At 46.8% G+C, this 21,300-nt stretch overlaps 2 protein-coding genes across 2 annotated transcripts in view; one reads left to right on the forward strand and one right to left on the reverse strand.

Moving 5' to 3' along the window:
- Gem2 (Gemin 2) overlaps nucleotides 1-2,521 on the reverse strand; it is a 24,639-nt gene extending 22,118 nt beyond the window's left edge. The window contains exon 1 of the mRNA XM_077685428.1: nucleotides 2,375-2,521. The gene's annotated coding sequence lies outside the window, so the exon portion shown is untranslated. The remainder of the gene's footprint in view (nucleotides 1-2,374) is intronic.
- Nucleotides 1-20,972, forward strand: part of S6kii (Ribosomal protein S6 kinase II) — a 27,420-nt gene extending 6,448 nt beyond the window's left edge. Inside the window, exons 7-18 of the mRNA XM_077685425.1 lie at nucleotides 54-160; nucleotides 4,574-4,751; nucleotides 5,253-5,323; nucleotides 5,393-5,481; nucleotides 7,433-7,600; nucleotides 9,373-9,494; nucleotides 9,911-10,036; nucleotides 10,161-10,250; nucleotides 13,985-14,143; nucleotides 16,887-17,243; nucleotides 17,321-17,458; nucleotides 18,221-20,972. Of these exons, the coding sequence (XP_077541551.1) occupies nucleotides 54-160; nucleotides 4,574-4,751; nucleotides 5,253-5,323; nucleotides 5,393-5,481; nucleotides 7,433-7,600; nucleotides 9,373-9,494; nucleotides 9,911-10,036; nucleotides 10,161-10,250; nucleotides 13,985-14,143; nucleotides 16,887-17,243; nucleotides 17,321-17,458; nucleotides 18,221-18,352 (1,737 nt within the window). The 3' untranslated portion in view covers nucleotides 18,353-20,972. The remainder of the gene's footprint in view (nucleotides 1-53; nucleotides 161-4,573; nucleotides 4,752-5,252; nucleotides 5,324-5,392; nucleotides 5,482-7,432; nucleotides 7,601-9,372; nucleotides 9,495-9,910; nucleotides 10,037-10,160; nucleotides 10,251-13,984; nucleotides 14,144-16,886; nucleotides 17,244-17,320; nucleotides 17,459-18,220) is intronic.
- The last annotated feature ends 328 nt before the right edge of the window (nucleotides 20,973-21,300 follow it).

Here is a 21,300-nt window from a genome sequence, read left to right on the forward strand (position 1 = left end):
CAGCCGCAACGGATGGTTCCTGTGTCGAGCTTTGTGTGCTGCTGTTGTCGCAGGTGATGTTCACTGAGGAAGACGTCAAGTTCTACCTGGCTGAGCTGGCACTCGCCCTGGACCACCTGCATAGCCTGGGCATCATCTACCGAGACCTCAAGCCAGAAAAGTGAGCCCTTTTTGCTCCGTGCTGCGCGCTAGGGGGCACTGCGCTGTGCTCTCTGGCACTCCAGGGGAAATGGCATGAATTGCAGCGACACCAGGGGTGGTATTCTCGTGTTTGTCTGCCTGTTTCGCGTCATTATTGTGACGTACTTCCAGTTGCAGGTGGGCTTTGGGCTGACTTTTGCGCAACTGTTTTTGTAAACACATTTTAAACGATTAAACCTGTTTTAAACTATCTTTTATGTGCTTATTGTTCTGCCAGCGAACCACAAAAAACCGTCTGCTCCGAGAAGGCGCGGCTCAAAGCTCCACCGTGTTTGCATGGCGTCGCATCCGGGTGTTCGCTTTTAGCCAATCGGGGCTTGCTCAAAACAGACACTTTTGAAACGGACACAAAACGGATAAAACACGAGAATACCGCCAGAGTCTTTTTTGGCCACCAGACTAATTTGTATCAAAATACCATCGTTTAACTGTTTCCCTATCACTGTTATATTCTTTTTAAATACAAATTGCCACTTGGGATATGATGTGACGCTAAAATGTAAATGTTTGAATACTGCACTGGGAAATGAGCCTGCCGCATCATACACTCTAAATGTACGCCATACAATGCTACAAAGCACTGCCGCATGACCTGCTCTAAACTTTGTAGGGTGTTTTTGCGTTTACGCCCGTCATAGCCATAAATTGCCCTATTTACTGATATATACATAACACCCTTGTACAGTAATTGGAGGGGATCACGGCAACAGGATACAAATCGACGGTACCTGTGCCACGTGGAGCCAACTGATATTGTGGGTGTACTTTTACAGTCTAGCACATTGCCCCTCCTGCAGTAAGCACTGCAGCCGGTCTGTGTGAGTACTTTTACAGACTGTAAAAGGAAAGAACGAAGAACCCTTGAATTGATAGCCAGTGGCACAGCAAGCGTAACACGTCGAAATCGGGCCTGCCCACTAAAAACAGCTAGTACTTCCATCTGCTATTCTACAAGACTGGTATCATTGGTTGAAACTTGCAATTCAGTGAAATTCAGTATTGGGTAAATATGTCTTAAAATATGATGCAGTGTTTAATCGTAACCTAATAAGTTTATCTGCATAATTGAATATTGAATCGATGACTATACTGCTGAAATGCATGATACCGTATTTACTAGCGTAATGATCGCACCCTTGAAGTTTGTCGTCAAAATTCAATTTTTTTTTTATTTCCTGTGCAATGAACGCACCCTGAACTTGCCGCAGCAGTATGTCATATGGGTGCCAAGTCTAGCTGATGATGATCGTGCTTACCTCTGTTTCCTTCCCTTTCAAAGCAGACATGGCTACGTTATTGCCGCAGACTTGCTGATAGTATTAGTGATATTGGCGAGCATGTGTTCATTTTGATCAGGAAGAAACTCTCACTAAATGCACATAATGCATATAATTAGACCTATCGTAAAAATTCTGACCCGCAACTTGCTTGCGTTTTCTGTGCTCAAAAGTTTTTCGCGAAAAATTTGCCCCTCGTAAAGAACGCACCCCTTAATTTGCATCAAATTTTTTGGAAAAACAGTGCGACCATTACGCGAGTAAATACGGTAAGTTGTGAAACTGTCATTCACATCACATTGCATGATTGCCCTGTAATGTTTTTGTATTTTGTCTATTGGAAATGCAACCCTAGTTACATTGACTTTGTGGGTCGGCTTTGCCGCATTACATACGAGGGCAATGTAGAGCATGCTTGGGGGTTTCAGGCTATGTTGATGGGAAAGTCTTATAACCGGCACAGTACAGCTGACGCTGTAAAGGCTACCTCGGTCACTGAAAGTTTTGAAGCTTTTCAGACCATTGCACCAATAAACCCATCCGAGTTTACTGTGGGAAAAAAAAAACTTATTTCAAACCTCTTGCGCTTCACACACAGGGTGCAGGGCCGGTTATCCGATTCCCTTTTGGGCTTTCCTGCTTTTTGGACCCTTTTCATTTTTGTTAAAACTATTTATAACCTCAAAATTTAAAATAATATTCTCTTAATGAATACTGCTCATGTTCTTGGCTTCATTCATTATTGAACCGTAACTTATGTGGAAATGAAGCATCTCACAAAGTTTTGAATTGAGCCTGTTATACCAAATAATCCGCTACATTCTTTTCTTTATATGAAGGTATGACTGCCAAATACAAATGGCGATAAAGATACTTAATGTGTTTTACATACGTACCTGTTTCAAAAATGGTTCCTGTAAAAATGGAGCAGATTTTTAGGGGCAAAAGGTCCCGCCTCCTTTTTTAGGATGCATTCTAATTTGTAGACATCATTGCAGAAAACTTAGGAAGCAGCCTAAAGCAGACATCAGAGCCACGAGTGGCACAACTGCCACTGTTGCAGACTAAAACACCGTAACAAACATGCAAACAGGTGCAGGCCAGTTTTTGTAAGACGCAAAGGAAAGAAAATTCAACTAACATATCTCTGTTTATTCTGAGGCAGGAAAACCAGCTGTGGCCTGTTGTGTCTGCGGTGAATAGCCTCTTGGGGGACAATAAAACTTTACCATCCTTTCCTAAAGAAAGTTGAAAGAAGCGTGAAAGCTTTCCGACATAAAAACTACATCAGAACCTTCACTAAAAGTGCATCCAACCTTTGCTGAAAGTATGTCCAAGGGATCGTAAAAGCTACAAAGCCCAAACCGTAAACGAAGAATGAACCCATGCGACAATTTTTCGCACACTAAGTAAACGCATCTACGAACAATCTAAACATATACTGATACATGGTTTAGGATGTAAACTATTTGAGATATACTATTGTAGCCCCTCCCCTCTTCATGATTGATGCCTGTTGCCTTTTCTAGAGCCATTTGTTTTTCACGATTTTCAAGTAACCGTCCATTTTGACACAATTGAATCCCGGTTTCACGCATGCACCGTGTGTCCAGAGATCTTATCAGGGCTTTTTGGCTGACCAACTGGTCTTTGGGGAAATGCATTAGTCTTTTTTCAACAGGATGCCATCGGTGCGCTAAGAAAGCTTTCACTTTAAAAACTCTCTCAGTACTGAACATGCAGTCAATAGCACAGGGGTGGCAGGGGGGCAGTTCCACCCTATGCGCACCACGTATCGCACAGGCTTAAACAAATTGGAGCGGATGCCAATGTGAAAGGGTGCACAGCTGCATAGCTTTAAAGCTTTTCTGGTGCAGGGAACAAAGTTGCTTGTTGAAAGCTGAAAAGGCTGCAGTATAAAGCACACAAATGGGTCTGCTCCATGCGTGCGGATTGGGGTGCCCATTGATCCACTATTGTGTGGTCAAAAGTACATTGGACAGACCTCGTGGTGTGAAAACGTTCGGTTGTGTGAGCACCATTGGAATGTAAGCAGCAGCGTACAGTTTTGGATGGGACCATTTACGGCTTCGTTCAACAGGTGTTGTTAATAGGCAGGAGAAAAAATCAACTGCCCAGGGAGATTGTTTGAGGCTGCCAGAACGGCAAGTCTTGGTGGTGCATGTGCGAGAGCCTTCCTTGAATTTATCCTGGAAAGAACTTTATTATCTGCTCTCCCTGTTTCTTCCTGGTTAGCCCAGATGTTTTCTGTGGCGACAAGGGGGAGTTCATTTACACACGTGATGTGCTTTTCTTTGTTTAGTTTTCTGGTTTTCTATAAGGTGGATAAACATCTTTGTAGAGCCGTCAGATCTGGGCAAGAGTCCTCATTCCAGGACCCCTTAAGACCGTCTGGCTTCTTGGGCTTTCTTCACCAGCCAAGGCTGGTTCTCAGTCTCCATATTATGTTAGAGGGACCTGGAGCCTAGCAAAAGGGGCATTGTGAGGAGCGTAGGGTGGGGGCCAGAATGTGGGCTCCAGTGGGCTGTTGACAGGGTGCCTCGATGGTTTTAAGGCTGGCTTTGTTGCACTTGCTCCGCTTGCGTCGATGGATGTGAACATGTGCGCAGCCAACGTTACTATATAAGTGCATTTATACAAAGGACGTGGGTGTTAGGGAAAGCACGTGTGATTTGACCAAAACTGACTAAACTGCTTGGTACGTGATAGCATTGTATTCGGGTGCTCTATACAGCCACACATCACCACTGCCTCACTTGCTTCCTATTTATCGTGACACAAACACCATCAGCAGTCGCTGTTTGCGTCACGTTTGATGAGCGATTTCTTAGTGATTGAGGCATCTCTCGGCACCGAATCAGCGCTTAACTATGAGAAGGTCAGACTTGCATTTAAAACCAACTTGCTGGTTGCCTTCAGTGCCCCTTTAACTTTTGTGCCTCAGTCCATGCAGCACCAACTTGCCAAAAAGCTTGCATTAATCACTCATCCTGGCGCTCTGAAAGGGTGGTGCTTACAAGCAAAAGTTCCAGTTGTGTCGCCTATCGTGTACACGATTCCCCTCCTCTTGGCAGCATCCTACTGGACTCTGATGGCCACATCAGCCTGACGGACTTTGGGCTGAGTAAGGAGGCCCTGAACGACCAGAAGGCGTACTCCTTCTGCGGCACCGTCGAGTACATGGCGCCCGAGGTCATCAACCGCAAAGGACACACCATGGCTGCCGACTGGTGGTCCTTTGGGGTGCTCATGGTGAGTGAGCCACTGGGGGTCACCTTTGGGGCCACTTTCGTGAACAGAATATAGCACTCTGAGGTGCCGAGGGTGGTAACAGTTCTAACAGAAACTTTTTCTTTACAACAGCATGATTTGAAGAGCTCCGAGGGATAAGCATAACACTGGGTGTCTGTGCTATGTGCACATTTAATGCACAGTTTTATTTCTAGTCTGCGTGTGTCTACGGCTGTGAACAACCAGGCCCTATCAGTGCTGTCCTGTCATCCCCTTTGAGGGGGCGCCAGCTTCAATTACGTATTTCTGAACAAGTACCCTAGATCCATTTGTCATTGAATCAAATCTGAAAGAGAAGTTGTGATCCTTCAGTGCAAACAATATTGTTTGTAACAACAAGCTGCATTTTTTAACCATGTTGGTCACTTGCTAGGTGCAGGAATGAAAAGATGGCCCCTGCCGCCCGTTCTCCCCCGTTGAGCAAACAATCGCTGAAGCAGTCCCTCTTGCCCCCTTTTCCAGTTTGAGATGCTGACGGGGGGCTTGCCTTTCCAAGGGACCAACAGGAAGGAGACCATGATTCAGATACTCAAGTGAGTCTCCCGTTTCGTGGACCTGTTCTCTCGTTTCGCTCACGGCGGCCGGGTTGCCTCTTTTGCCAGGGCCAAGTTGGGCATGCCGCAGTTCCTGAGCCCCGAAGCCCAGAGCCTTCTCAGGGCCCTGTTCAAGAGGAACCCCGCTAATCGGCTAGGTGAGGCCCTTCGCCCGTCTTTTCCACTTGATCAGAATGCACATTCACTGCACGCATTTCGTAACGGCAAGAAAAAAAAATCGTGCACCCCTTCTTCGACGACTGTGATGGTGGAATGTGAAGCTTTCTTGTGAGGAATTCCTTGGTGTTTGTCTGAGTTTGGACTTTGACACGGTTTAAACTTTTGATCACTTTTTGACTTTGACCATCCACCATTTGGTTGAGCATGAAGAAAGCTTCGCGTTCAACCATTGTCTTCGGTAAACTGAGGGGTGCATGATTTTTCTAATTTTTTGCGACCATGCACCCCTCTCAAAATATAAACTGCTTCGGCCGTTTTGGAATGGCGCGTCGGATAGAGAGAGAGAGAGAGAGAGAGAGAGAGAATAAACGTTTATTTAAATCAACAGGGGGGATTGTGCTGAAGCTTGAAGGAGGCGTCCTCAGTCCAGGATGCCTTGAGCGCGGGCAGCATAGACAGCCCTTTGAGCCAGCCGAACATCGGCTTCATAACACGAAGAACCCAGGTTCGGTTTTGACCTCGGGCAGGGTTTTTATTTTCACTTCACACACGATCGTCATCATTGCCAGGGAAGTTTGCTTTCCGGTGGTGCATTTTGGGTGGACTACAGACGACATGAGAGAGACGCTGAAAGCTTCGCTTTAAAAAGTGTGGCGTCCCTTTCGTACTGAGTTGTATTGAGGCACAGGTATGTCCCAAGCTTTGTTGGAGATTGCACTGGGCTTGCACATTTTGAGTTTTCCTTTGCTCATTTTGCACAGCTTACGGGCAAGGTGGGTCGATGTCGTGCCCTTCTTCTTCATGTCTAAAACTATCCTGCTGCCTGTCCCAGAACTTGTGGTTTCTGAGGAATATTATTTAGCTTCGGACTGCCCTCGTGTCAGCGTAGACACTGATCATTATGGTGGTTAGTAACTCTTTGGCCAATATTTTGTGCCAATGGGGACGAAAGTACTGTATTTACACGGTTATAACATGCCCCCAATTGTAAGGCGCGGGTAAGTTCGCGCAGGAAAATTCTAAAAGAAAAAAATAATTTGACCCTGCCTGCACTGCACATATGAAAAAGACATGACACCACATACCTGGAAAAAGCAGATTTTATTTGGAATATGCTGCTGTGGAAGCCAAAAATGATTGTGCTTCATAAGATTGCTTATCCAGCTGCTGCTGGAAACAAAGTTATAGCGGCGAGCATTGAAGCTGTTTGCGATTTCAAGTGCCTTGGTCTTCATAATTCTAGGCATGACGCGCTTATTGCAGCAGCACAAAAAAAAGTGCGACAGCTGGCCAAGGTATGCGGCATGCCATTGAGGAATCAGTCGACCAGATTTAGGGAAACTCCCCAAGGTGGAGTAAGCTGTACAGCTTTCCTTTGTAGCCGTCAGCTGCATTATGGTGGATGTCAAAATTTTCTTTGCAAAGGAATTAGTGTGCCGAAATTCATTCATGTGGTGTTGAAGGATTGTTTGTATTGGATTGAGTTGGATTTTGGGGGGACTTCGTGTCTGTTCTGTATGGCAATGCTGCTGGCCGCTTTAAAGCCTATTTCGGTTTTGAGCCTGATTGTAACGCCCACACAAATATTAAGGCTACCTTTTAGCAAAAAAAGGGTGCACATTAGAATCGCGAAAATATGGTAGTTATTGTTTTGAAGGGGAGGACGTTGCTTATTGGAGAAAATTGATGATTTCGTTTATGGATGGAGATGACTGAGATGACTTGGGTGGTTTGGGCAATGATCTCTCTATGTGGCAGTAAAGACAGTGACATGACTGTAGTGATTGGTCAAGAAGTTTACTGCTAGTCTCGTGCTGATGATGGCATTAAAAATAGTCACTTGCGGGTTTTTTGCACCTATATTTAAAGATAACTGACTCTGGGTGACTTGTCACGAATATCTGCGTGGCATGTCTTTTTTGTTCCCAGGTTCTGGACCCAACGCCATTGGCGACGTCAAGGCGCACCCCTTCTTTGCCACCATCGATTGGGTGCAGCTGTACAGGCGGGAGGTTGTTCCTCCGTTCATACCAGCTGTCTCCAGGCCAGACAACACGCTCTACTTTGATCGGGAGTTTACTTCAAAGACGCCTGAAGGTTGGCATGCCTTTTTTGGCCACCTGACCTTAGTAACACCTTTTCACTGGCACTCTCGTTGTACCTAGCTCCGAATTGGGGCTGTGGCAGTGGGGATCTGTGTACATAACTAGCCACCCTGGTTGCTCACTAGTGAGTATTTCCTGGCTTGTTGATATCAACAATTACCTTGGGAAGACTAGGCCATGAGGTAGACTTAAAAGATGCCTTTGCCTTTGAACTGGAGCGCATCTATCCACAGCAGCTTGTGATCTTAGCCAACGGAAGAGCACTTGGGTCGAATGCACAGATACTGTGGAAGCATTTTGAGTACTGGAAACACACAGGCCGTCTTGGGGAATCGTAGCATATCCTTCGGTAGTTGGGAGGTTGTGCTTACATTTAGGTACAATGCCAGGCAGATGTACTCGTGAAATGGAAATCAAATGTTGGTAAAAAAAAAAAAGCAAGCAAGTGTTTCTTTCGTGTACACGTATTGCATTCAGTGGTTGCCAAGCGCTAGTGTCGGCCACTTGGGTCTACGGAATACTGCTCATAAACAACAAAACGTTAGCACAACACTGAAAAAAAACCTCGAGAAGTGAAGGAAGTTTGCAAATCTGAAGCGAGTGCCTCGCATTTCAAGGAGTTCGACGTGCTTGCTGTAGAAGAACTGGCCGGTTATGCTTGGCATGCTCAGTTTTTGACAGGCCATATGTGTCGCGACTTTTCAGATCACTCTGAAGCAACCACCTGAAGAAAACAAATTTTGAGCTGCGGGTTTTCTTTTTGCATGTCAGAATTTTAGTTTTAATGTGGATTTAAGATACTGTAGTATACGGAATTATGTACAAGAAATATTTTCATTTACAAGAGTAAGAGCAAACATGAGTGAAAATTGACTCTAGTGTATTACAGTCTTTACCACCTGGGATCATTTTTTTAGTTGTGCAATAATTACAAGTGGGCACGAGAACCCACTGTGGTGGCTCAGAGGCTAAGGTGTTATGCTGCTAAACCCAAGGGCGTGGGTTTGATCCCGGCCGCCGCCGTGGCTGCTTTTGTGATGGAAGCAAAAAGCGTTGGCCGAGTTGTCGATATTTGGTCTGTTGTTAAAGATCCCCAGGCGGTCAAAATTAATCAGGAGCTCTCCACTACAGCGCACTTCACAGCCAAGGTGTAGCTACAGCCCGTTAAACCCGATAACTTGAAGTGGGTACTACAGCCCGCATTTTTCCAAGATATTTTGGCAGATGCTGAGTGAAGGGCTGAAATTGATAAGCCAGAATCACTTGCTGTGCCCAAAAAAAATTCGTGCCCAATTTTTATGTTTCATACTGTTTTGAAAGCACTGAGCATGTATGTTTATTGATATATGTCAAATGATTTTTAGTCCAAGGAATACTGAAAATGAGGCGGCTGAAAGTTTTGCACGCAATCAAGGGCCATATGCAACAAAGTTCTGAAAATATAGAGCTTATCCGTCAAGCAAAACACACTGTCGCTAGAGGTTGATCCTGCTTTTTGAGTAGCTGTTGTACTGGGAACGTCAGAAATGAAACGTCCACAATGAATAGTACTGCAGGTGGTGGCAGTGGTAGTAACAGTTGCAGTGTTTTTCTCCTCTTGTGACCCTCTCTCACTTTGGCTGTTGCTTTCTCCCTCTCTCCTCCTATGCATCTTCTCGTTGCACAAAAGAGTTTACAGGTAACGGTCTTGCTCTTCTCCATTCGCTAGTGCCCTCCCCCTTTGCGCGCACTGTGCCCATGATTCCCGTTTCTCTCCCCTTTCAGATTCGCCCGGCGTACCCCCCAGTGCGAATGCCCACGAGCTGTTCCGGGGTTTCAGCTTTGTGGCACCCAGCTTGGCCGAGGAAGAGTTTGTCAAGAGCAAGGACAATCAGTCCGCCAAGTGGGTGAGTCCTCGGGGGGGAACTTTGCAATGCTGCCTGACTGTTGTCTTAACTTCCTCGAGTTGCAGGGAGAGGGAGCTGCTCTAACACCGAGTCGTGTGCATGTGGCCTGGGTACATCTCAACGTCAACTGGTGCTCATGGGGCATTGGGTGGAGCTATCAGGAAACCACAAAGCTGGCATTACAGATTCTGCAATGAACACCTTCCAGAGCTTGCTCTTTGTGCGAGACGGCGGGCTCAAAAGTGGCTGCATCCACAGGACCCCCTTGTGGCTGCTAGTTGCCTGTTTAATTCTTTGACGTTGCTCTGAACTGTCCCATGTGTCCTTCGAATTGTGCGACTCTGGGCAGAGCTTGCCACCACACAGCACTCCTTGGTCTAGCATTCCAGCTGCTTTCTTTGACGACCTTGTTGCAGTATGGCCTGGCCTTCAAGGAAGCCATCGCTAAGGAGTACGAACTGAAGGAGGACCTGGGTCTGGGTTCCTACTCTACCTGCAAAAGGGCCGTGCACAGGGCCACTGGCAAGGAGTATGCCGTCAAGGTACTGCTGTCTCATTTGGGCCACCGTGTAGGGTTAAGCTGACGCCATCGAAAGCGTGTGGGTGGCGAGGTTTGTCAGCTTGGAGGTGTTTCTTTTGACACCACTGTTGTGTCCCTCACCCCAGATCATTGACAAGTTCAAGAGGGACTGCCAGGAGGAAGTGGAAATACTCCTGCGATATGGACAACACCCCAATATACTGACAGTGTATGACGTAAGTGGCATCGTTGCACTGCAGTCCTTTCTTGGGCGATGCTCTGCAAGGTTTTCGTGGTGGTCAATGCGGTAGCAGTATGCAATGTTGTGTGCTGCTTAAAGGGGCCATGAAGACAAAATGCAAGTTTGGTTCATTCAAAAGATTGCCTCGTTAGAATCATGCTGACACCACCTTTAATGTAAACTTCGCTCAAATAAGCTGTATAATTAGGAAAAAAAGGGAATGGCCACGCGACCCACCAGCCCATTTCCCGCAACAGAACCTATGATGTCATACCAGCCTGCTCTGCGATAGGCGGAGGCCGGCAGAAGCAAACGCAAATTAGGCAGAGCTTATAAGCTTGCCGAACGAGCTATTGCGCTTAAATGTGGAGCACATTCTTTTTATATTGGTAAGACTGGTGGGACAAACAGTGGAAGTTACGAAAGCACATTTAAATATAGAAGTACTAATGCATACTGCTGTTGGTACTGCGCTCACTATGCTTGGTTTAGATGCACAGCACTGCGGGGCTTTGGGGTTGTCTCGGACGACACTAGCTGATTGACGCAAGCGATGGTGTCTTCGTGACCATATTTGTCGAGTGAGCACTATGTTTCACAAAACGATTATTATAACAAAAACAAGCCAGGTTTAAATAGGGTCACATGCAAACCAAAGGCAGAAAACAGCTTGCTGTGGCGTGGTGGCGCCATATAGGTTGACTAACAGTAAATAAGTTTCCGCTCCACACCAAGTTTAGCTAAAAGACCTGTTCTTATGTCATAGCAAACATTGTTCATACACACGTTTTGGTGTGAAAATCAAAATTTTAGCCTAAATTGATTAATTTCACAGTGAATAAAACATTGTTTGCTTCGAGAAAAGCGCTGGCAGCACTATACAGTCGAACACGGATATATCGAACTGCAAGGGGATCGCGAAATAGTTCGATATATGAAAAATTCGATATAAAAAATATGGGCTCTGAGACCTCACCTATGGCGGACGATCACTTACCCATCGTCGCATTCAAGAATGACAACTAATTCCGCACTCATGACGCAACAGGACGCTTTATTTTCGTGAAAAAAAATCGCTCATCTTGGCCTGCTTCTTCGTCCTGGGAATGATATTAATGACGCTGGTCTCGATCTTCTCGAGGCTGCACAACTAGAAAATTGCAGCAGTACGCCGCGCCTTCGCACACCATGCACAACACGCACGCAAAAGAACAGCGCGCACGTACCACAAGAACTTTGAAGGTAACAATTCCAAGGCTCTCTGAACGGACTCCAACAAAGCGTTGGCGATGGTCATCTCCGAGAGAAACAGTGATCTCCGAAAGGTGCGGGACAACTTGCCAAACAGCAGCAACAGCAGCATAATGCAAAAGAAGGAAGAGGACGCCAGCGCCTTCGTTCCCTCTTCCCTTTCCCGAGACGACATCGGGGGAAGACAGACCCAGAGAGAGAGAAAAAAAAACTCTTTTTCGGCAAGCCGGGAAACGTACGCAGCCGCAAAAAAAAAAAGGACGTGTGCAGTCGAGGTATCCCTACCTCGCGCTGTCACATTTTCCGAGCGTTCGGGCTTGTATGCCTAGAAAGATTTAGCATACCGGGCTCCGTCCGCTAACGCTACTGTGGCCGGTAGCGGGGCCTGACTGGGAAGGCGCAAATTCGTTCCGGTAGGGGGATTAGTTCCGCGAGCCAGTCTTTGCCATGCCCGCGCATTCCTCCATATCCTCCTCAACCTCAATCGGGGGTGCAGCGACCGCCGAAGAGGACCTTTCAGCTCGCGCGGCGTTCGATATACCCAATGTCGGGAAAAATACGGTTCGATATAAACGTACGAATTCCTATACTTTTACACAGAATTTTCAAGGGGATAATTTATGAGTTCGATATAGACAATAATTTGATATACCCGTGTTCGATATATCCGCATTCGACTGTAAAACACAAAATCTTTTGAATAAAACGCACTTGTAGTTTGTCTTCATGACTCTTTTAAGGCAAGAAAGAGGCACTGTGCTTGTACACAAAGGTTACATTCTACAAAGCAGCTAGTTTCTTTGCACATTCAGTCAATGATGTCATGAGACACCAGGGGCTTCGGGTACCTATAATGTAACAGATCTCTTGTAATGATAAGCTGTCGGGATGCTTTTTTATTGGTGCTTTCTATAAAATCTCGACTGGGATCATCTGGAATTCAAAAATCCTTTGAAATAATGGTGCGGTGTCAGCTTTGGGGGCATGGTTGCCTACATCGGTAGAGCTGCCTCAGAGGCTTTTTTTGCGTTTCCCAATTTGAAGGCCGTGCAGTTAGGCCATAAGACCTGCTGAGCACAATTTTGGTGTTTGCTGTAGCAGTGGAAACAAAGTTTAATTTTGTGGCTTAAATGGAGATTTAACCTGGGTTATAGTTGCACCTTAGTGGAGGGCTATGAATTAATCTGGTCCACCTGAAGATCCTTCACCCTTTCTGGTCCAGGACTTTTACCCACTGTCCGGTCGTTCCAGTCTGCCGCTATTTTGCCAATTTCTCGTGCCGTGAAGAAAAACTCACTGTGCAAAAAAACTCCCAGGATATTTTTTTTTTTTTTTTTTTTTCTCTTGCCTTCTGCTTGTAACTCCTTTACCGATAGTTGAGCAGTGTGTGAAACCACTCGAAGCATTCTCCTGGGTGCAGACCAGGGCTGTTACTGCAGGTTTTGCAGAGAAACACAGCTTTCCTCCTGCCTGCTTTCGTTTTGCTGTCGCTACAAACGGCACAGTGCTTGTTGCTTTGGCATAGGAGCTTGTAGATGAAATGGCTCATCCCATCTAGCCTTTCCTTGCACTCTGTACGTGCAGATGGGCCCCGCTTTCTTGGCCCGAGCCCTCGGATCAGAGGTTGTGGCGGTACTGCAGGTTTCCCTGCTGTTTTTTGCCATAATTCTTAAGCTGTATGCGCTTCCAAATAAAACTGTAGACAGTGAAAACCTCTAGATGCCACGAAAAAGCTTTCGCCACCATTCCATTGTCTTCCAACAAAATTTTTATCTTGCAGAGTAATAATCCGCACGGTCCTGTCTCCACCGCTGTCGTAGTCTTTGTCACTTGCTTTTATCGAATTGCTGTCATCGCTGACTGACGGAGGCACGCAATTCTCTTCCTCTCTGAAGTCATCATCGCTTTCGCTAAGTGCAACACCGTAGAACACAAGTGTTGAGAAAGCGGCCATGCTTCTTAGCGAACAGCGTGCGCTTGAAAACGCTTCGGAATCCAAAAGGCCCGTGCTGAACATTGTTCTGTGTCTCGGTGCAGAAAGAAGAAAACTTCAACAAACAAAGTTCACTTATCCCTCAAGAGATGACACGTCATGCATACAAAGAATAAAGGCGCATCGCAGTGAGAAAGACCGTGAAATTGAACCGAACACCCAAGTCAGGCGTACTCCGACAGCAGACCGCCACGACAGTGTTGTGTTTTCGGGCAGGGCCTGACAACGAATCGCAAAGGGCTGATAATAGCATACGCCGAAATCTCAACACACAAACATTTTCACTTTTCACCTCCATCAGAGAGACAGCTGCCATGGCTGGGATCACACCCGCCTAAGTGTTTAAGCTGTTCGGCAGGGACAAAACAGTAAAAATTAGATTGGAAGTGAACAAATTGTGGGCTGACCTGCTGACTGTACCTCCATCTTTTCTTTTTTTTCCTCAATGTTTGTTGCCAACGGGCGGGTGTGCATGTGTGTTGCAGGTGTACCAGGATGCCACGTCAGTGTACATAATCATGGAGCTGCTCAAGGGAGGCGAGCTGCTGGACCGGATCTTAAACCAGAAGCATTTCAGTGAGAGAGAGGCCAGCGCTGTGCTGGAGGTGATCGCCAAGACCATGAAGTTCCTGCACGACAACGGGGTGGGTGCCACTTGTTTCCCCTTCCTGCGCTGCTGCTGTGGGGGCATTCCTGAGTGCCCGCTCATGTGGTGGTCTTCTATCTTTCCCACACTCAAGCACATTTGAACTCGGAAGAAAGTCTAAGCTAATGCTCGATTTAAACTATGCTTGCTCGCTTGTCAGCTTCCTTGGTTGCTCGACTGCAGTGCGAAAGCTGCGAGGCCAGTTGTTGGCTGTGCAGCCTTGCTATATGCACAGAATGTTCTATTCTGGGCTCCTTTAAATTTGTTTACAGAATAGCATACCAGTGACTTTCCCCTTGCAACTAAATCTGAACTACAGGCCTTCACAATCCTCGCAAATTATAGGGCTATATGTGGTACTTGGAGAGTTTGACAATGGAATTGGAATTGGTCCCCACTGTCCCCATTTTAGTTTTTCTTTCCTGAGTAAAGAAGAAAATGTGGCGCGAGGACAAAAAGAGAAGATACGACAGATACAGGTGCCAACTTCCAACTGTTTTTTCAAAGGAAACCACACTAATTTATACATGACTTATCTATACGGAAACAACAAAAAAACGCAAAAACAACAACCGAGGTATAATCACACTAACAAGTGTAGGAGGTGGTTATGATGGCTTGAATGAACAAGTACAATACTGCTGATAGTATGACAACAGAGCAATCAGGGCGCAATCAGGACAGTCCTAAGAAGGTTCTTTCCACCTGTGTATCTTGTGCCTATTAATGAACTTGTGTTGTGTGGAACGGAAACAAATGCTGGCTATTTTTAAAGGAGCCATGAAGACAGAATGCAAGTTTGATTCATTTGAAAGATTGCCTCGTTAGAATAATACCAACACCAATTTTAACACAAACTTCACCAAAATGAGCTACATAATAAAGAAAGCAGACAATGGGCATGCAACACCCTGGCTACTTTTCTGCACTGAACTTTTTTTTATTATGTCATATTACCCCTAAAGGCCCCCAATGAGGGTATTACATAGGGGGGGGGGGGGGCATACACACACTGAAACCACATGTTCAAGCAGTATTGGACAAAATAGAAAAAAGTAGAAAAGAACAAGAAAACCTGGGTTCAAAAAAAGAAGATAGAAATGAACGAGAGAAAAAAAAAAAAAGAAAAAAAAAGGAAAAGCAAATTTAATTCTACAAAATATGGCAGGAATACAATGTGTTAAAAATAATTTTGAACGAATAAATGGATCGCGCTTGCGCAAGACGGTGACAAGGAAATTCCTCTACGGAATTAGTTAAGAGCATAACTTGTAACATATTAGCCGACAAAATCCAGCGCAAATTAAACGGGTATTATAAGCTTGCAGAATGAGTTAGTTGCCTCTGAAAGGTCTCCATGACTGGCAGGCCTGCATCGTTTTGTCTGCAGGCTTTCAGGCTCTCCCAAAGTGGACCACGTTAGCACGCGCTAGAACCCGCGGCAACCGGCTTCGCGAACTTGGCGTCCGTAGCACAAACTCTGCATCTGTGCTCTCCATTTCAGGTGCAATCGTACGTGAACTGGCAAGGAAAACAGCATGCGAGAGATGAGTGCACGAACACAATTGCATAGAAGCCGGTTTCATAATGCGAGGGACCGAGTTTAGATTGTGACCACAGGAAGCATTTCTTTTCCCTGGTTTGTCTCTTTTTGTTTCATACAGCAGGGGCGGTTTAATTTTCTGTTGTGCTTAATTTGGGGGGCTAGGTTATAGCGTTATTCGTTCTTTTATTATGCATTTCCAACCTTCCAAACCCATGTGTGCATTTGCCTTCCCATCTTATAATGAGGTGTACTGGGAAGGTGAGATGGAATGGTTTTTGCACGCTATGGGCGCCTAAATTTGTTTTTTTTCTTTTTTTGTTTGCTTCAAAATTAACCCATTTGGCTCTAATACTAATGAAAATTCCTATCTGGCCTTCTTTCCTTGTACCGTACAAAGCGGAATATAGGTCGAGATTTTTTACCAAAAAATTTTCCGAAAAGTCGCCCCTCGACATATATAGTGGTCACTGGCATAATGTTAGTTGTCATCTGGCAACCGGGCAGCCCTGTGACCTTTCAGCCTTCCCTGGCGTCAAGCTTTCTTGGGTCCTGTTGGGGCCATTCTCTTGGCAGGACTTTTGAAAAGCTTGTTCCACTGCTTCTGCCATTGGTGCACATTCTTCTGATCCACCCAGAAGTTGTGCTGTGCTTGGAGGTTTGAAGTTCTCTCTGCCTCCAAAACTACCGTCCGCTTAAAAGCCACGATGTATGGCACCGCTTGGTGGGCGCCATTGTGCCGCGAACACGGGCTCTTCTCGAGGTCATGGGGTGACGAAGCAAGCAAGCACGGAATGCTGAGAGCCGTGTTTACAGCGTTCGAACAAGCAAATTGGAGCTTGCAAACAATCGAGCTGCAAGCCTGTGGCTACGAGATGGCTTTGAGTGTCTAGTGGCGACGGGAAAGCCGCATCTTCGAATCTAAGCTGACCCCCAACTGTTGTAAATTACTTTTTTTTTTTAATGTACCGGCCTAGATGCGAGTAAATACGGTAAAAGGGTTTGAACAAATCATTTCTACCAGAAGCTGACCTACAGTTAAGTATTATTATTTTTTTTTTTTTTTGTTCTAGAATATGTTCAGTCTGTACTTGTTAATCAATAGTCTAGTTGCAGCCCAACTGCAGCTGGCCGTCAAGTCTTGCCGCGGTCGGGCTCCTTCAAGCGGTTTTTGAGCACTCCCCCTTTGTGCCCGCAGGTGGTTCACCGGGACTTGAAGCCGTCGAACATCCTGTACGCGGACGAGAGCGGGGCCCCCGAGGGCCTGCGTGTGTGCGACTTTGGCTTTGCCAAGCAGATGCGCGCCGAGAACGGCCTGCTCATGACCCCGTGCTACACGGCCAACTTCGTGGCCCCCGAGGTTCTCAAGAAGCAGGGCTACGACGAGGCCTGCGACATCTGGAGCATGGGCGTGCTCCTCTACACCATGCTGGCCGGGCACACGCCCTTCGCCAACGGGCCCAACGACACGCCCAACCACATCCTGGCCCGCATCGGCGAGGGCCGCTTCGACCTCATGTCGGGCAACTGGGCTAACATCTCGAGCTCGGCCAAGGTGCGTGCCCTCTGCTTTTGAAGGAGGAGGCGTGGGTGGCTTTCGAAGGTGACGCCGCTTCTGTTGTGTCCTTGCAGCATCTAGTCCAGAAAATGCTGCATGTGGACCCCAAGCAGAGGTACAGGGCGGCCGATGTCCTGGGCCACCCCTGGATCGTGAACAAGAACAGTCTTCCAGTCAGCCGGCTCTCCCACCAGGAGCCCCATCTCGTCAAGGTGGGTGGCCTTGCGACAACGTCTTGTCCCTGCAAAGGCTGTGGCCATTGGCAAAGCCGCTAAAGATTAAAAGGGCAACTGCACTCGAATTTCACCTTGAGCAAATTTATTTTTAATGTGTTGTAAGTACCCCCAAATCGGCTGGGACACGAGTGGTAGCCCCGTGAAATGCCTCGTTAATCAGTCAGAAGCGTAAATGCTCCGCCACAGACCATTCTGCACCTCCCGGCAGATTCCATAAACAGCCATGACACTCCTGTGATGCTCCAGCCGGCCAGGGCTTCTTCCTCTGGCTAGCCACGCAGCTGGAGAACCGGTTGGGCTCTTCTTTGAACGCCTCACCCATTTGCTGCCCGTGTGTGTGTACAGCTTGTGAGCAGGCTTGCTCCCGAGCAGCTAGCTGTCCGGCCGCTCGCTGGCCGGTGAATTTCGGTTTCAAAATCGCCCGATTTTTGCTGATCGTTTGCGGCTTCCACGTGCATATTTGAGCTGCTATATTTTGCATCTTGCTTCTTTTTTTTTTTAGGCAGACAGGGTTTTTTAGAGGTCGAAATTTTGAGTGCAGTTGGCCTTTAAGTGCAGCTGGCCCTGCAGAGCCCCAATCTCTGAGGGAAGTGTCGAATCTACATGACTGTAAGTCAAACCCGAATGCTCTGAGGAACAATACAGTGCATGGTGTCCAAACTTGAACACCCTGTAAACAGCACTGTGAGCTTCTGTTCTGTCGCGAGGTTTTTCCAACCCTGGCATTGCTTTGCTCAGGGCGCCATGGCAGCGACGTTCCGGGCCATCAACAACTACCCCAAGCCTCCCAACTTGGAGCCTGTTGCGGCGTCGGAGCTGGCCAGGCGGCGAGCCAACAAAACTCGGCACCAGTCTTCCACAGAAGTCTGATGCGGCGCTGCTCCCCAGGAAGGAAAGAAAACATCGACTCTTTGGCCTTTTTCTGCTCCCTCGGACAGTTCCGAGTTCAGTGTTGTGTCCGTCTGTCTGGAGCCCGTATCTTGTCGTGTGCGTTGCTTTGTTGTAAATCGCTGTTCCTGGATCGTCTCTCCCTGTGCGCCCTCCTTTGCGGGTCCCCGCAGGGCGCTGCGCTGAACAAACTGGAATTGAGAGCACTGCGCAGTGGACAGCTGCGCAGGGAATGGGAGGTGCCTCCAGATGCAAGCTTGCTTCGTGGCATTGAGAAATGGGCCTTGAGTTTTTACCTGAAAGACTAGTTAAGGATGTACTTTATTGCAAACTCCTTTGGCATTTTATAGAGTATATATATATGTATGTATGTATATCGTATGTTACTTTGTGCAGTTTATTAGTTGATACACCACTGTAGTACCTAAGGATATGTGCCATCGGATTTTTCTCTTTTTTTTTAATCGAAGGAAATGCTTTGTTAACTTGTTTTCCTTTGGTCCGCTAATTTCAATCCCCGTCTCTTGGCCGGCATGTAGGTTTTTGCGCACGTTGTGAACAGGAGCCTACGAGTGAGAGTTCTGCACCCAATGCGGCAGCTTTCAGAGCACGAAGTCTTTCCTTTACACGTCGCTGCACCACATTAGCTTACCACGCTCGTCCAATGGCAAGACAGCTGCTTTGTGCCGCAGCGAGCAGACAGTCTTGCAGGCATTACGTACATCTGTACCTGTACAGACTGCCCTTGGACTCCATGGAGACTGTGCTCCATGGATGCCTTTGTGTTTGATGGCAGTAAGAGCAGGTGGTGTTGTGTGACAGGTTCTTAGTGTGTACAGATGTTCCTCGCACCACTTTTGTTTCTAACGACCCTGTTTGTTTCACATTTTCTGTTGATGTAATGTTCTGTTTGGCGCTGGTAGGGAAACAAGTGGCCGTGGGGCCTTGCAGAGCTTGTGGAAGCTTGCAATGTTCTTTCATTCATTCATGCCTACCCTGCTGTTTCGGGCATGTTATTGCAGCGGCGAAAGCTCAGGATCTATCTGCCTTTTATTGCTTCAAGCTGCCTGGCTGAAATTGTGTCCTTTGATCTCATTTTGGTCCACGAGGGCTCACTGAGTTGTAGCAGGGAAGAGCCACAGGACCTACTGTAATTCTTGCGAGATAAGGGCATGGCGAATTGCTCTCTACGTTGTGTAAAGGCATGCTCAGTGTTAATTTTGTGGTGAAGCACACATTGTGTGTGCGTTCCCTGGTTGTGTCTGCACTTTACGCAGTGTAGGGCCTGTTCTAAGCAACTCTGTCCTCCCACGTAGTGTGCGCTGTGGAAGAGTCTTATTTTGCCGGGGAGTCGCGACTGCCGCTCGGCTACAATCATTCGCTGCTTTCTGGAGGTTGTACCAACGTTCCTACCAATGCTCGACATAGAACGATTTGCGCCGTAGCCGGGCGAGTGCACACGACACTTGTGCTGCAGCATTTGGTCGGCTGTTTTCCCTTGTGTTGCATGGGAGCCTTATTCATGGCTAAGTGGCTGAAGCAGGAAGTCGAGTTGCCGATGTAAATACTCCTGTTCGCGATGTGTTGTTTGTGGGCGCTTCTCGATGCGTGCGCTGGATTTGTGTCCGTAGTTGAAAATGCGTACTGTGAAAGGATCTGTGTGCCACATTCTAAGCTAGAGCTCTTAAATCCTTGCTTCAATTAAAAAAAGTAGTTTGGAAAAGGGCACAGAGGACAACACAGTAAAAACAATGTGGAGTGCTTGTTTCTTGCAGTCTATTGGTGCCTTGTAACTTTTTTTTTTTTTTTGCAGCCCTAATGTTTGTAACCTGGAACAATAATCAGGCTAATAAATTCCGATAATAATAACAGCTGTGTCAAATTGTGGCAGAAAGAAACTTTCTTAATGGTACCCAAAGCAACATATAGCTGCTGTCCCCTTTTCCACATTGAAGTTCAGGATAAACTGCATGAGTGGGTTTGAATATCACCTAGCTACAGTGCCTGAGCCACTGTGAATGGCAGACAAAGGCTGTGCAGAAATAACGAAGGGCAAGTAGCACAGCAGTGATGGGTCAAACTCTGATCGGGATTGGCCCCTTAGTAGAGATGGCACTTTTTCTTGAGTGGTGGGTGGGGCTTGCTGCGAAACTTGTGCGTGTCACACACTCTGGTGTTGACGGTTGACAGGGCCTCTCGTGTACTTCAGCCCCACCTTGCGCAGTGTTGTGCTGTGTCAGCTGCTATCACAGTGGCGCATTTCGGATGTGTGTGTTGAAGGGCACGCCTTGATGGGTGTCGAGAACAAGGCTCTCTAACAGAAGTCTCTCTTGAACGCCGCCTACGAATCTTGTTGTTGCCAAACGGCTTCCTTTGTTACCGGGCCCATTTCCTCCCTACCCCAAGTCTCGGCTTGCCCCTTTAAGCTTTTGTAGAAATAGTAGCCATTTGACGGACGTGATACTTAATCTTCACATCTATCTCTCTTCTCCACAGTCATGTTTTCGTAGCTGCTTAGCCCCATCTTCTCCTTGATGTGACTTCCTTTGGATCCCTTGTTTGACAACTCTGCTAAACAATAAACTCTTTGATACATTGTTGACACACCATGGTGGTCCACGGTTCTTGCAGGCATGCAGTCGGAAGAATGTGCAAGTGGGGGGAAAGGTATTTCTTTCGACTGCGGGATTTTCGTTGTGGAGACGGCCACATTCATAGCGTGCATTAGACATGGCATGCACAGGGCTACTTTGGAAGTGTGGCTTGGTGTGTGAATGTGCAAGTGCTGGAGGTGCAAATTGCAGGTACGCCCACTGCTGGGAAGGAATTACCTAGAAGGCCGCACAATGTTACGAACATTAGGATGCCATTTTTATGTGTATGGCTAAAAAGGAATGGTATGCCCACTCAAAAATTTTTGCAGTACTAGT

This window comes from Haemaphysalis longicornis, unplaced genomic scaffold (assembly GCF_048455015.1).
Source record: "Haemaphysalis longicornis isolate Haplotype H1 unplaced genomic scaffold, Haemaphysalis longicornis Haplotype H1 scaffold_9, whole genome shotgun sequence".
NCBI lineage: Eukaryota > Metazoa > Arthropoda > Arachnida > Ixodida > Ixodidae > Haemaphysalis > Haemaphysalis longicornis.